At 43.5% G+C, this 14,687-nt stretch overlaps 1 protein-coding gene across 1 annotated transcript; it reads right to left on the minus strand.

The window, feature by feature from the left end:
* Positions 1 to 1,095: 1,095 nt before the first annotated feature.
* LOC137335601 (zinc finger protein 84-like) lies at positions 1,096 to 11,817 on the minus strand. The gene is made up of 3 exons (XM_068000910.1): positions 11,686 to 11,817; positions 11,424 to 11,572; positions 1,096 to 3,908 (listed from the first exon to the last, which is right to left on the minus strand). Exons 1-3 carry the CDS (start codon positions 11,815 to 11,817, stop codon positions 2,630 to 2,632), a joined length of 1,560 nt encoding a protein of 519 aa, XP_067857011.1. The 3' UTR covers positions 1,096 to 2,629.
* Positions 11,818 to 14,687: the final 2,870 nt, after the last annotated feature.

A 14,687-nucleotide genomic window follows, 5' to 3' on the forward strand; every position in this document is an offset into this window, starting at 1 on the left:
TGTCTGTAAACATACCCGGATACTGAGTGACACAGATTGTAATGTGTGTCAGTAAACATACCCTGATACTGAGTGACACAGATTGTAATGTGTGTCAGTAAACATACCTGGATACTGAGTGACACAGATTGTAATGTGTGTCAGTAAACATACCCGGATACTGAGTGACACAGATTGTAATGTGTGTCAGTAAACATACCCGGATACTGAGTGACACAGATTGTAATGTGTGTCTGTAAACATACCCGGATACTGAGTGACACAGATTGTAATGTGTGTCAGTAAACATACCCGGATACTGAGTGACACAGATTGTAATGTGTGTCTGTAAACATACCCGGATACTGAGTGACACAGATTGTAATGTGTGTCAGTAAACATACCCGGATACTGAGTGCCACAGATTGTAATGTGTGTCTGTAAACATACCCGGATACTGAGTGACACAGATTGTAATGTGTGTCAGTAAACATACCCGGATACTGAGTGACACAGATTGTAATGTGTGTCAGTAAACATACCCGGGTACTGAGTCTCACAGATTGTAATGTGCGTCAGTAAACATACCCGGAAAAATGATTCTGGAAATGGAAAGAAATAGAGAAAAAGCAAAAGGGAGATGAGACTGATGGAAAGAGATGGAGACACAGAAAGGTGAGTGGGAAAAGATGAAGAAAAGAAAAATAAGGAGAAAGATGTGTCCCTCCGCCCCAAGGCAAAGACATATCAAACACATTAATGGATGTTATTCCAAAAAAATAACCATATGGCATTTTGTGTGGATTTGCTTGTTTTCAAAGTCGACCAAACTTTTAAAAGTTACCAAAACATTGTAATAGGAACCTTATGGCCAACACGTGGATCAAACCCGTGATCTCAGTGTTATTAGCACCACGCTCTAACCAACTGAGCTAACCGGCCATAGTTGTATCACTATCTCATAGGCTTAGTCACGTGTTAGGTAGATTTAGTTTTTGCACTGGGTGACTGGGTTTTGGCACAAATATTGAATAAACCACATCCCTTAAACATTGTTACTTGTTACTGTATAAAACTGACGAGGATGTAAATCAAAATTAACAAACAAAGAGCACTTTAATGTAACAAATTAAATTCTGTTCAATATTATTTTACCAACAATGAACAGCCCATCCATAAAACACTGCCCCGCTATAAAACCTGTGGGCAGGACCCTGAGCTACTGTGAAAATGATATCACTCCCAAAATAAAATCACCCAACGTGATTCGATCACGCTGCAATTTGACGTGGTGTCAGATGTCTGTCTGTCTGTTTATCCGTCTGATTGGGTCTCTGCCTTATTCTCACGCTTTTTGTTTGCTGGCTGCAGGCCTCGCTCCCCGACTGACTGAACAACTACCGGGCTGTGTGTCGGAATCAATGACTGTGACTGACTGTCTGCCCATTTATGGACCTGAATGGCCACATTTCTGAGTTCCTGCCTTCGCTCTGTCTCACAGGCCTGTCTCTGTCCCTCAGGATGCCAACACACCCACAAGCTTCACGACTGAATGCAGGTTTGGTCAGTCTGTCCTTGCAGCTCCTTCGGGAGCTAATGATTTTGAAATGAATTCTTTTTCCTGGGTGACTTGTGAAGTTTTGTTCAGTGAAATGTTTGGAAAGAAAACGGCAGAGAATGACTGAGAGCCTTTCACGAGGGACAGAAATGATGTTGTTTAACGGAGAAGCAACCCGATCACAATCAATGCAGAGAGAGACAAGGGCAGCAGGCACATGGGAACAACACCGCCCGCACGTTCCCCTTCAAGTTACACACCATCCCGACTTGGGAATATATCGCCGTTCCTTCATCGTCGCTGGGTCAAAATCCTGGAACTCCCTGCATAACAGCAGTGTGGGAGAACCTTCAACACAAGGACTACAGCGGTTCAAGAAGGCGGCTCATCACCACATTCTCAAGGGCAATTAGGGATGGGAAAGAAAGACTGGCCTTGCCAGCGACGCCCACATCCCAAGGTCTGTTAATTCACACTTTGATGTTGTCAGCATCCTTTTAGTTTAAACTCCAAACTTGACTATAATAACCATCATGTATCCTTCTCGGCCCACCAGCACTTTCTTATTGACTACACGTGACATGGTTCATACTATATTAATACACAGTTCAGTTTACATTTATAGATACATAGATTCATAGTACATTTCATTCTACTTCCACTATTAATTATAATTATACTAAATTATATCTGTTAATGGGTTAATCCTTACATGTTGTTCTTCCTGACTCTGAACACGATAGTTCAGTCCTGGATGGGATTAACAGCAGAATCCAACCCCTGCAGTCATATGTGAACTCGCTGGTGTCTCAGCACGTGTGATGACTGAGTGAATCCCTTCCCAAACACGGAGCAGGTGAACAGTCTCTCCCCAATGGGCGCGAGTTGATGTGTCAGCAGTTCATTTCTGCTTTTAAAGCTCTTCTCACAGTCAGTGAATTAAAAGGTCATTCAATAGTGTGAACAAGTTGATGTCTCAGAAGGTGGGATGAATTAGTGAATCCCTTCCCACACACGGAGCAGGTGAACAGTCTCTCCCCAGTGTGAGTGTGTTGGTGTTTCAGCAGATCATTTGTGCTTTTAAAGCCCTTCTCAGTCAGAACATTTAAAAAGTCTCTCCCCAGGGTGAGTACGTTGGTGTGTCAGTAGATGCCTGTTGCTTTTATATCTCTTCCCACAGTCAGAACATTTAAAAGGTCTCTTATCAGAGTGAACTCGTTGGTGTCTCAGTAGGTGGGATGACCGAGTAAATCTCTTCTTACACACAGAGCAGGTGAACGGCCTATCCCCAGTGTGAGTGCGTTGGTGTTTCAGCAGATTCATTTTGCTTTTAAATCTCTTTTCACAGTCAGAACATTTAAAAGGTTGCTTATCGGAGTGAACTCGCTGGTGTATTAGCAGGGTGGATGATTGAGTGAATTTCTTCCCACACACGGAGCAGGAGAACGGCCTCTCCCCAGTGTGAACTCGTTGGTGTGTCAGCAGGTTGGATGACCGAGTGAATCTCTTCTTACACACGGAGCAGATGAACGGCCTCTCCCCAGTGTGAGTGCGTTGGTGTCTCAGCAGATTAACTTTGCTTTTAAACCTCTTCTCACAGTCAGAACATTTAAAAGGTCGATCGGAGTGAACTCGCTGGTGTATCTGCAGGGTGGATGACTGAGTGAATCTCTTCCCACACACAGAGCAGGAGAATGGCCTCTCCCCAGTGTGAACTCGCTGGTGTATCAGCAGGGAGAATGACTGAGTGAATCTCTTCTTACACACAGAGCACGAGAATGGCCTCTCCCCAGTGTGAATTCGCAGGTGTCTCAGCAGGTGGGATGAGCAAGTAAATCTCTTTTTACACACGGAGCAGGAGAACGGCCTCTCCCCAGTGTGAACTCGCTGGTGTGACAAAAGTTGTGATGACAGTATGAATCTCTTCCCGCACACAGAGCAAATGAACGGCCTCTCCCCAGTTTCACTGCGTTGATGTCTCAGCAGTTCCTTTCTGCTTTTAAAGCTCTTCCCACAGTCAGAGCATTTAAAAGGTCTCTCATCGGAGTGAACTTGCTGGTGTATCAGCAGGTCGGATGAGCGAGTGAATCTCTTCTTACACACAGAGCAGGAAAACGGCCTCTCCCCAGTGTCACTGTGTTGATGTCTCAGCAGTTCCTTTCTGCTTTTAAAGCTCTTCCCACAGTCAGAGCATTTAAACGGTCTCTCATCGGAGTGAACTCGCTGGTGTATCAGCAGGTTGGATGACTGAGTGAATCTCTTCCCACACACAGAGCAGGAGAACGGCCTCTCCCCAGTGTGACTGCGTCGATGAGTTTCCAGCTCAGACGGGTAATTGAATCCCTTCCCACAGTCCCCACAATTCCACGGTTTCTCCGTGGTCCGGGTGTCCTTGTGTCTCTCCAGGTTGGACGATCAGTTGAAGCCTCGTCCACACACAGAACACGTGTACGGTTTCTCCCCGCTGTGAATGGTGTAATGTTTTTTCAGGCTGTGTAACTGGTTAAAGCTCTTTCCACAGTCAGTGCACTGGAACACTCTCACTCGGGTGTGTGTGTCTCGGTGCTTTTCCACTCACACTGATGTTTGAAATCTTCTCCCAGAGACAGAACAGACAAACATTTCTTCTTCCACATTCAAAGGCCGATGATATTCAGGTCCTAACGAATCGAGTGACTCTGTCAGATCTTGTGATGTTTGGTTTGAGTTTCCTGTCTGCAAATCCTCCCCTTCTAATACCCTGTAAAAGGAGTTTATAAAAGTCATCACTGTAAATACAGGATAGAAATTCAGAACAGACAATTCTCGTTTCTATGGAACATTCTTTCCTCTCTTGTGCCTCAAAGCTGTAAATCCCCATCCCACACACTCTCCCTCCTCCCTGTGCTGAAATCCAAACTCATCGCATCATCTTTCAGTGGCCCTAAACCATGAGTGAAAGGGTGAGAGAGGAATGTGAGAGTGAGTGTGAGTGAGTGTGAGATAGTGAATGTGAGTGCAGCAGTGGGCTCGGTGTGGAGAATGAAGTGGGGCAGGTGGAGCATATTTCAGTGGGGCAGCAGTGATCATAATCTCATTCGGTTTAGATCAGTTATGCAAAAGGACAGGGGACAGTCAAATGTGAAAATTCTTAACTGGAGGAGGGCAAATTTCAGTGAGTTAAAAAGTGATCTTGTCCGCGTGGATTGGAATCAAACATTGGCAGGCAGAACAGTAATTGAACAATGAGAGGCCTCCAAAGAGGAGTTGGATTGCGTACTGAGTGGACAGATTCCAACGAGGAGGAAAGGAATGGCATCTGAAGCGAGAGCTCCCTGGATGAATAAAGATATAGAGATCACCATTGCTCCTTCATTTACAGACGATCGCTGACCAATCATCATTTCTCCTTCATTTACAGACATCCCCTGGCCGATTACCATTTCTCCTTCATTTCCAGACACTCCCTGACCAATCAACATTTCTCCTTCATTTACAGACACTCCCTGACCAACCACCATTTCTCCTTCATTAATGGAATCTCCCTGACTGATCACCATTTCTCCTCCATTTACAGACGTTCCCTGACCCATCACCATTTCTGCTCCTTTTACAGACGCTCCCTGATTGATCGCCATTTCTCCTTCATTTTCGAAGCTCCCTGACCAATCACCATTTCTGCTTTATTTACAGATGCTCCCTGACCGATCACCAATTCTCCTTCATTTACAGACGCTCCCTGACCAATCACCATTTCTCCTTCATTTACAGACGCTCCCTGACCGATCACCATTTTCCTTCATTTACAGACGCTCCCTGGCCGATCACCATTTTTCCTTCATTTACAGACGCTCCCTGACCAATCACCATTTCTCCTTCATTTACAGACGCTCCCTGACCGATCACCATTTTTCCTTCATTTACAGACGCTCCCTGACCGATCACCATTTCTCCTTCATTTACAGACGCTCCCTGACCGATCACCATTTCTCCTTCATTTACAGACGCTCCCTGACCGATCACCATTTCTCCTTCATTTACAGACGCTCCCTGACCGATCACCATTTCTCCTTCATTTACAGACGCTCCCTGACCGATCACCATTTCTCCTTCATTTACAGACGCTCCCTGACCGATCACCATTTCTCCTTCATTTACAGACGCTCCCTGACCAATCACCATTTCTCCTTCATTTACAGACGCTCCCTGACCAATCACCATTTTTCCTTCATTTACAGACGCTCCCTGACCAATCACCATTTCTCCTTCATTTACAGACGCTCCCTGACCGATCACCATTTTTCCTTCATTTACAGACGCTCCCTGACCGATCACCATTTCTCCTTCATTTACAGACGCTCCCTGACCGATCACCATTTCTCCTTCATTTACAGACGCTCCCTGACCGATCACCATTTCTCCTTCATTTACAGACGCTCCCTGACCGATCACCATTTCTCCTTCATTTACAGACGCTCCCTGACCAATCACCATTTCTCCTTCATTTACAGACGCTCCCTGACCAATCACCATTTCTCCTTCATTTACAGACGCTCCCTGACCGATCACCATTTCTCCTTTTGTTGAGAGTTGGTCCGGAGCGAAACGGGAGAAACCGGAAACCGGCGGGTAGTGAGGGGGGATAATGTTCACTGTTTTATATTCGGGTCTGGGGCCGCACTCGGGGTTTGTAAAGCCTGAGCCTGGGCCTGAGCCCGGACCCGGGCCCCGGGGTTTATTGATCCTCTTGCTCCGATCCTCTCACCTGCACCGAACGCGCTCCTCCCGCAGCCTCGACTGGCCGCGCATGCTCAGGACACACTGCCCGATAATGAGTCAGACTGCGCCTGCGCGCTGTGCTCCACTGATTCAGATAGGGCACAATCTGTACCGCGCTGCATGCTGGGTGATGCAGCCGCCATTGATGATCTGAAAATCTGGCCAAAAAGCAAAGACATTGGAACCAGGGAGAGCGCGTTTGGACCAAAGATAATAAAATAAATTGAAACCCCAGCTCCTCGTGCCATTTAAACCGGCACAAACACACAACGCAGACGCGACCCCCACTTTGGTGAACTCCAAAAATATTTTTTTCGGTAAATTTTATTAATTTCGTTTCACTAAATGTTGCAACTGACGGGTTCAATTCATGTTTATTTTCCAACTGCACCTCAGGACCACCATTCTCACCATGAACCCCGCCTTGATGATTAAGGGGAGTTCCGGACCAATAGCAGGAGCGGAAATTGGTTGGATGGATACCGAACAGTTGGTCCTCCAAAAAATCGGAGTGTGTGAGGGGCGGGAGTTGCGGCACTGAATGGGAGGGACTAAGCCCAGGTGTCCGTCACTGTCTGAAGCATCATTTTTAAAAATTATTTTTTCTTAAACTCCAGGAGAAACCTCGATCCTTCTGTTGCGTCTTGAAACAAATGAAGCCCGATGAGGTGGAGCAAACATTTCAACATTTGCTGAAAAACACATTAATTAAGAACAGCCAACATGGATTATTTGAGATAATTCAAGTCTACTGATCAATGGAATGTAGTGGATGTTGTGTAGATGGATTGTGAAAAGGTGTTTGATAAGATGCCGGACAGGAGGCTTGTTGAAAAAATTAATACTGACAGTATTAAAATGAATGCGGCAGTGTGGATAGAAAGTTGTGTAAAGGGCAGAAAACAGAGCGTAGTGGTTAATGGATGTTCTTCAGACTGGAGGGATGTAAACAGTGGTGTCCCCCAGGGTCAGTGTTGTGACCATTGCTCTTCTCAATGTAGAGAATGATCTCAGCTTTGGTATGTGGAACACAAGGTGTAAATCTATGCCCTCCATCTATTGACTTCTCTGCTAAGGGAGATAGGTCCTTCTTATCCACTCTATCTAGGACCCTCGTAATTTTATACACCTCAATTAAATCGCCCCTCAGCCTCCTCTGATCCAATGAAAACAGTCCCAGCCTATCCAATCTTTCCTCACAGCTAAAATTCTCCAGTCCTGGCACATCCTCGTAAATCTCCTCTGTACTCTCTCTATTGCAATTACACCCTTTCTGTATTGTGGTGAACAGAACTGTACGCAATATCCGAGCTGTGGCCTAACCAGTGTTTTATAGAGTTCCAGCATAACCTCCATGCTCTTACATTCGATGCCGTGTCTAATAAAGGAAAGTATTCCATATGCCTTCCTCACCACCTTAGCTCCCTGTCCTGCTACCTTCAGGGATCTGTGGACATGCACTCCAAGGTCCCTGACTTCTTCTACACCTTTCAGTATCCTCCCATTTATTGTGTACTCCCTTTGCCTTATTTGCCTTTCCCAAATGCATTACCTCACACTTCTCCGGATTGAATTCCATTTCCCACTTTACTGCCCACTCAACCAGTCCATTGATATCTTCCTGCAGCCTACAGCTTTCCTCCTCACGATCAACCATACGGCCAATTTTGTATCATCTGCAAACCTCTTGATCAAGCCCCGTAAATTTAAGTCCAAATCATTAATATATATCATGAAAAGCATGGGACCTAGTACTGAGCCCTGCGGAACCCCACTGGAAACAGCCTTCCAGGCACAAAAACACCCATCGACCATTTCACTTTACTTCCTGCTACTGTGCCAATTTTGGATCCAACTTGCCACTCTCCCTTGGATCCCATGGGCTTGTACTTTTTTGACCAGTCTGTCACGTGGGATTGTCTTGAAAGCCTTGCTACAAATCCTTGTACAAATGTGCTGCCCTTATTGACTCTCCTTGTTATCGCCTCAATAAATTCAATCAAGTTAGTCAGACACGACCTCCCCTTAACAAATCCATGCTGACTGGCCTTGATTAGTCTGTGGCTTTCCAAGTGGCGGTTTATACTGTCGCTTAGAATTGACTCTAATAATTTGCCCACCACCGAGGTTAGGCTGACTGGCCTGTAATTACTCAGTCGATCCCTCGCTCCCTTTTTAAACAATGGTACAACGTTCGCAGTCCTCCAATCATCGGCACCATACCTGCATGAAGTGAGGATTGGAAAATGATGGTCGGAGCCTCCGTTATTTCCTCCCTTGCTTTTTTAACAGCCTGAGATACATTTCATCCGGTCCTGGTGATTGATCTCCCTTCAAAGATGGAAAACACTTTAAAACTTCCTCTCTCACTAAGGTTATCCCATCCAATATTTCACACTCCTCCTCCTTAACTACAACGTCTGCATCGTCCTTCTCTTTTGTGAAGATAGACGCAAAGCATTAATTAAGAACCATACCAACATCTTCCTCCTCCTCACGTAGGTTACCTTTTTAGTCTCTAATAAGCCCCACTGTTTCCTTAGTTATCCTCTTGCTCTTAATGTATTTATAAAAGATCTTTGGGTTTTCCTTGATTTTACTTGCCAATATTGTTTGATGCTCTCCCTTTCCTTTCCTAATTCCTTTTTAATTTCACCCCTGCATTTTTTATACTCCTCCAGGCTTTCTGTAGTATTGAGCTCTCGGTGTCTGACATAAGCTTTTCTTTTCTGCCTTATCTTACCCTGTATGCCCCTTGACATCAAGGGATATAATTTCATACTCATTGGTCTAAACATCACACATTACAATATAATCTACTATATTACTCACTCTGGTTTAAGTTTATATTATGGTTGATAACAGACAAAGTCTTTTCTTTCTCCTTATCGGATTAGAGATTCCAACGAGCCGATTCTGTGGAATGGAATGTCTGATCAGTGTTGCCATGGCGACCTGCCTGCAGCCAAGTGCCTGTTTGAGTTTCTAATTCAGACTAAACCTCTCCTCCCCATAATACACATTATATCAGACATTTAATGTCAATGTATTTTAGCCATGTTATGTTAATATCTCGAGACCTGCAAAATGTTCAGATACACAAATCTTTAAAAATGGGAGCTCAAGTTGATAAAGTGGTTGAAAAAATACATGTGATCCTCGGTTTTACAAATAGGGGTATAGAGTACAAAAGGACAGAGGCCATCTAAACCTGTACAAGTTATTGGTTAGGCTGCGGTTAGAATATTGTGTCAAGTTTTGGGGATCTTACACTAGGAAAGGTGTCAAGGCCATGGGGAGGGTCCAGAAAAGATTCACTGAAATGATACGTCTGACGAGAGACTTTAGTTATGAGGAGAGACCAGAGAAACTGGGACTCTTTTCATTGGAACAAAGAACAGTAAGGGGAGATCTGAGGGAGGTGTTCAAATTTTGATTCTGGGCATTGTCTCCATGTGTTCGGGACACTCAAGGACTGTGGACAGGGGAGGAGCAGATGGGTTTATCTTGTCATCTTCGGGTTAAATGTTGTTCTCATCGAGGTGAGCACCCAGTGTCAACACTCTCCAGTCAGGTACAGCACGGGTTAGATACAGACTAAAGACCCTCTACACTGTACAATCAAACACTCCCAGGACAGGTACAGCATCGGTTAGATTGAGACAAAAGCTCCCTCAGCACTGTCCCATCGAACACTCCCAGGGCAGGTACAGCACAGGTTAGATTCAGAGTAAAGCTCCATCAGCACTACCCTATCCAACACTCCGAGGGCAACCACAGCACGGGTTAGACACAGAGTAATGCTCCCTCTAAACTGTCCCATCAAACACTTCCATGGTAGGTACATCACGGGATAGATACAGACAAAAGCTCCCTCTTCTTGTCCCATCAAACAGTCCCAAGGCACGACAGCACAGGTTAGATACAGAGTAAAGCTCCCTCCACACTGTACCATCAAACCCTCCCAGGGCAGGTACAGCACCAGTTAAGTACAGAGTAGAGCTCCCACGACACTGTCCCAACAAACACTCACAGACCATACAGAACAGTGTAGGATTTAAACCGCTACTTTCAGGATTATAATTTAATCCAATCTAAGGACTAGTTCGTGACAACAACAAGATCACCACGGTACTGGTATTCTGGTTAAAAGCAAAACAGATTGATTCAGCACATCACAATTCGTACAAAAATCCTCGAGATAGAGAGGCTTAAGGCCGCGTGACTCCTTGATTTAATTAAACTTCAGTCCCAGTTATCTTCATGTCTTTTTGACATTATGCTATTACAGCAAATTCCTCCCTTAGTGCCTGTGATTTCCCCAACGTCTGTTCATTCCCACTTTACTGTTGTCAGCATCCTTTTAGTTTTAACTGCAAACTTGACTATAATAACCATCATGCTTCCATCTCGGCCCACCAGTACTTTCTCATTGAATACACATTACATGGTTCATACTATAGTAATACACAGTACAGTTTACATTTAGAGATACATAGATTCATAGTACATTTCATTCTACTTCTGTTATTGATTATAATTATACTAAATTAGACCTGTTATTGGGTTAATCCTTACAATTCCCTATCTTGAGGGTGAGGTATTTATGCCGATCCCTCATACTGCATGCGAATATATTTTAGGTTCCCATTTTTTGCTCCTCTCTATTAGGTCTTGGGTTCTTATATCTGATGATCCTGTCAATTCCATGGTCAATTTAAGCCTTTCTGATTCCAATCAAAACCACATGTGTCCACTGACTGGTCATATAAATCATCGGGGCAAATGGGGGCATCTTCACTGGAATAGCAATCCGGTAGGTTCGGTTCTATCCAAGTTAACTCTCTTAATTGGACCAACCATTGGGGTGGGGTCCAAAATCGGCTAACAGTAGCTCCTTTCACAACTCCTATATTTTGCACTCTGTAGTGTATTGTTTTAAACACAGGTTCTGGATCTGAGACAATCTAGTACACAGGGGAAAGTAAAAGGTGCTACTATATTGTCACACTTATAACATACAAGTACTGTAACAGACAAACAATCAATCACAAGCTCACGTCCGTCTGCCCGTCGGGGACCCCTGAAGTTGACGGCTGGTCATTGAGCCTGTAGTTTTCCCAGGCACCGGATGCACGCCCAGTCCTCGGTGCAGTCCTCCGAGTCTGGAAAGTCCCCGATAGTTATACTGGGGCGTAAACAAGTGGACTTGCGGCGGACGGCCAGCTCAAACAGCTGGTGGCCTTGAGGCGTCTTGCGCGATGTAAACACGTTTAGCTGCTGACAACACTTGTGATATGTCATTACAGTTCACCCTTATGTTACACACTCTGAACAGGGTATTGGGTATCGTTCGGTTCATACTACATGGGAATTCCTACTCCTAGTACCAACAACTTCTGGCTCCCTACTTCGTGGCATTCATGCTTGATTGGACGAAATTTGATGAATTTTCTGATTTTACATAAATCTGCATCTCCATTGACAAGATTCAGATTTAAACCATATTCTTGCATCTCCATTTTGAACCTGAATGAAACCGCTCTGGGTCAATTTTCACCTTAACCCGTAGGCTTAAAACAAATCAAAATGTTTTCAAAAGAGGAAAAGCAGATTGGATCAAGGCTGATGATTGCTTTTCCTTCTCTATTTAATTTTGAATTATTGAAACAAAATCACCACGCTGTGACATTTAATATCTGCCGATATCTGCAGCTAAGGTCTTAAATTTTTAACACCACTGGATCGCTTCCTGCCGCAAATTCCTCCAGCAAAGGTTGCACCGTAACTTTGTAAAGCCATTTTATGTCAAAGAACTACTCTTGGTAATCCTGCACCATCAACACTCATGTGGTCCCGAAAATCAGGGTCACCTGTTTTAAACGAAACACAGAAAATCCATTGTGGTGCTTCCAGAGAGCACAAGGGGTTAATTTGTCAAATCATCATTTATTATTTCTTTTGTCCAAAGGAATAATCCCTTTACCCGAAACAAATCCAGAAAACAAAACAGGAGAGAGAGGGACTGCGCAGCCCCCCTCCCTCTCTCTCTCTGGAGTTGGCAGCCTGTCTGTAATAAAGTCTGTCTCTCCCACACACAGATGTCCGTAGGACTGCCAACTGGAATTTCCAACTCCAAGTCCTTCTCTCTGTGTTTTCAAGATGTAACCACATTAAGAAAAATGTTTTGTGTTTTTGATTTCATTTATTCCCTTAGGGGAGGAGGGTTCAAGGATCCTCACCATACACTCCTGAAGAAAGGGGGTGACTTCCTTCGAAATTCACAAAAATAATTGTTTTTATCAAGAGACAATAACACTGTTTACAGTACCTGCTCTTTCCACTTTCAGAATGCTGTGACTCCAAAGGTGTCAGATCAACATCTTAAAAAAACTAGTGCAGTCCAAATACTTAACTTCAGCAATACAGAAGTACGGGTTAGTTACTTCTTGCATGTCAAAACCTTAAGGTGTGGGGGAGGAATCAATCACAATCGCACAAAATGCTTCGAAGAAGTTCAAATTAATTTATAACCAGAGACCATCCTGCAACTGTAACGTGTAATTCTTTAAAGCTGCACTTTATCTTTTCTTTTACAATTAAATCTCATTTTGTCAATTATTTTATATCAATGCAAAGGTTGTTGCTTGGTGAATTGAAAACAGATGTCAGTGTCCTTGGAAGGGGTTATTTTTTGCAGAAACAAAACGACGGAGCCAGATATCAGATGCACGCAGCGTTCTCAGCTTATGTCAACACAGCTTTCACGTAAATTATTTTTAAAAAAACATTCGTACAGGGAAATAGCATCTCTGTTCGTACATTTTAGTTTTTAGTTAGTCCAGTATTTCCAGACTGTTGTGATCAAAGTTTTGTTGAGGTCCCCCTCAATTTCTAATTGTTTCTTAAGTTTTATAATTTGCTATCATCGCCATAATACAACTATAGCTTTCCAATTCATTGTTTTTTCACATACTTTCGTGGGTATGATTGTAACCAACTCTCCGAGCTGTTCTAGGTTTCCTGCTTTTCCTATCAAGGTGATATCAGATATCCTTTTTTATCTGTTCCGTTTTTGGGTCACTTTTTTTTCAAACCACAGCCAATCACAAGATAAAAAGGGGTGTGCTGTTGAGAATCCCTACGTGGTCAGTTTTCGGTAAAATATTAAAATGTCTACGTGGCAAAGAAGCAGAATGTAAAATGGTTAGAAAGGGTTAATTATTTAGTAACTGAGATTGGTACAGGTGGCCTGGCCTCCTGCTGGGCCATATGTTTGCTTAGTCAGCAGGCCTGCATTGTCTTATCAATGATAATTGTTTACAATTGTCAACGTAAATTGTTTACTTATCAATGTAAATTGTTTACAATTGTCAACCCCAGTCCATCACCGGCATCTCCACATCATGCTTATCAATGATAGGTCTTTGATGTGAGTCAAGGACTGGTCTGAATGTCTCCATGTTTATGGCAGATCAATATAGGTAACGAGCTTAGCCAAAGTTGAAAGACATTCCAGGTTGGGAGATAAGGAACAGAAGGAACAGGGAAGAACATTCCAAGTTGGAAGGTGAGGAAGTATCCCCTTTGATGTCTAACAGCAACATGGTCAGCACATCATTATCTATGATTGGCCGGAAATAATGTAACCTCGCATGGCAACCTGTGCCCGGCTTATGATTGGTGTTGACCCTCGTTAAGTATGTTCCAACCCCTATTGATTTGTATAAAAACGTGTGGATTTCTGTATGTTTTTGTTCTTGCTCTGCCAGCATAGAGGGACTCTATCAGGAGTCCAAATCAATGCTGCAGACTAAGAACCCTGCTGTTAAAGTTGTGATGCACTTTAAAATGTATTCGACTTCAGTTTTTACTGAACCAGACTGAGGGGAAAGAATCCGGATCGTCACTGTCAGATCTAACAGCTATCACATTTTAGTACAACCAAGATTAATCCCAAAATTATCAAAATTGATGCCCTGTGCTGGATAACAAGATGTCGTTCTTCGATTTACAGTTACACAACATTAATTACTTACACCAATTCACACTCACCAATACTCAACACAACTTAAACTTCAAATCACTTGAATTTAAGAAATTCAAAATGCCAATTTTTCTGTGAAGATCCCATGTCTGGAATTTGACACACTCACATTTTATAAGAACCAGAATTTAATAGGTCACTTAACCTTAATAACTCCAATTTTAATTCAGCAATATCAGAATTAAACACAAGACAAAACAGATACATTACACAAAAGAGGAAAACACGTAAGACGCAGTAAGAAGGGGGCGTGGCCCACAACACCAACAGAAAACACTCACAATAAGGACAGGCTTTTTAAAGAGACAGTACACTGAAAACAAAAGAGCACATTCTGTAGTTATT

The sequence above is a fragment of the Heptranchias perlo genome, chromosome 20 (assembly GCF_035084215.1).
Source record: "Heptranchias perlo isolate sHepPer1 chromosome 20, sHepPer1.hap1, whole genome shotgun sequence".
Classification (NCBI taxonomy): domain Eukaryota; kingdom Metazoa; phylum Chordata; class Chondrichthyes; order Hexanchiformes; family Hexanchidae; genus Heptranchias; species Heptranchias perlo.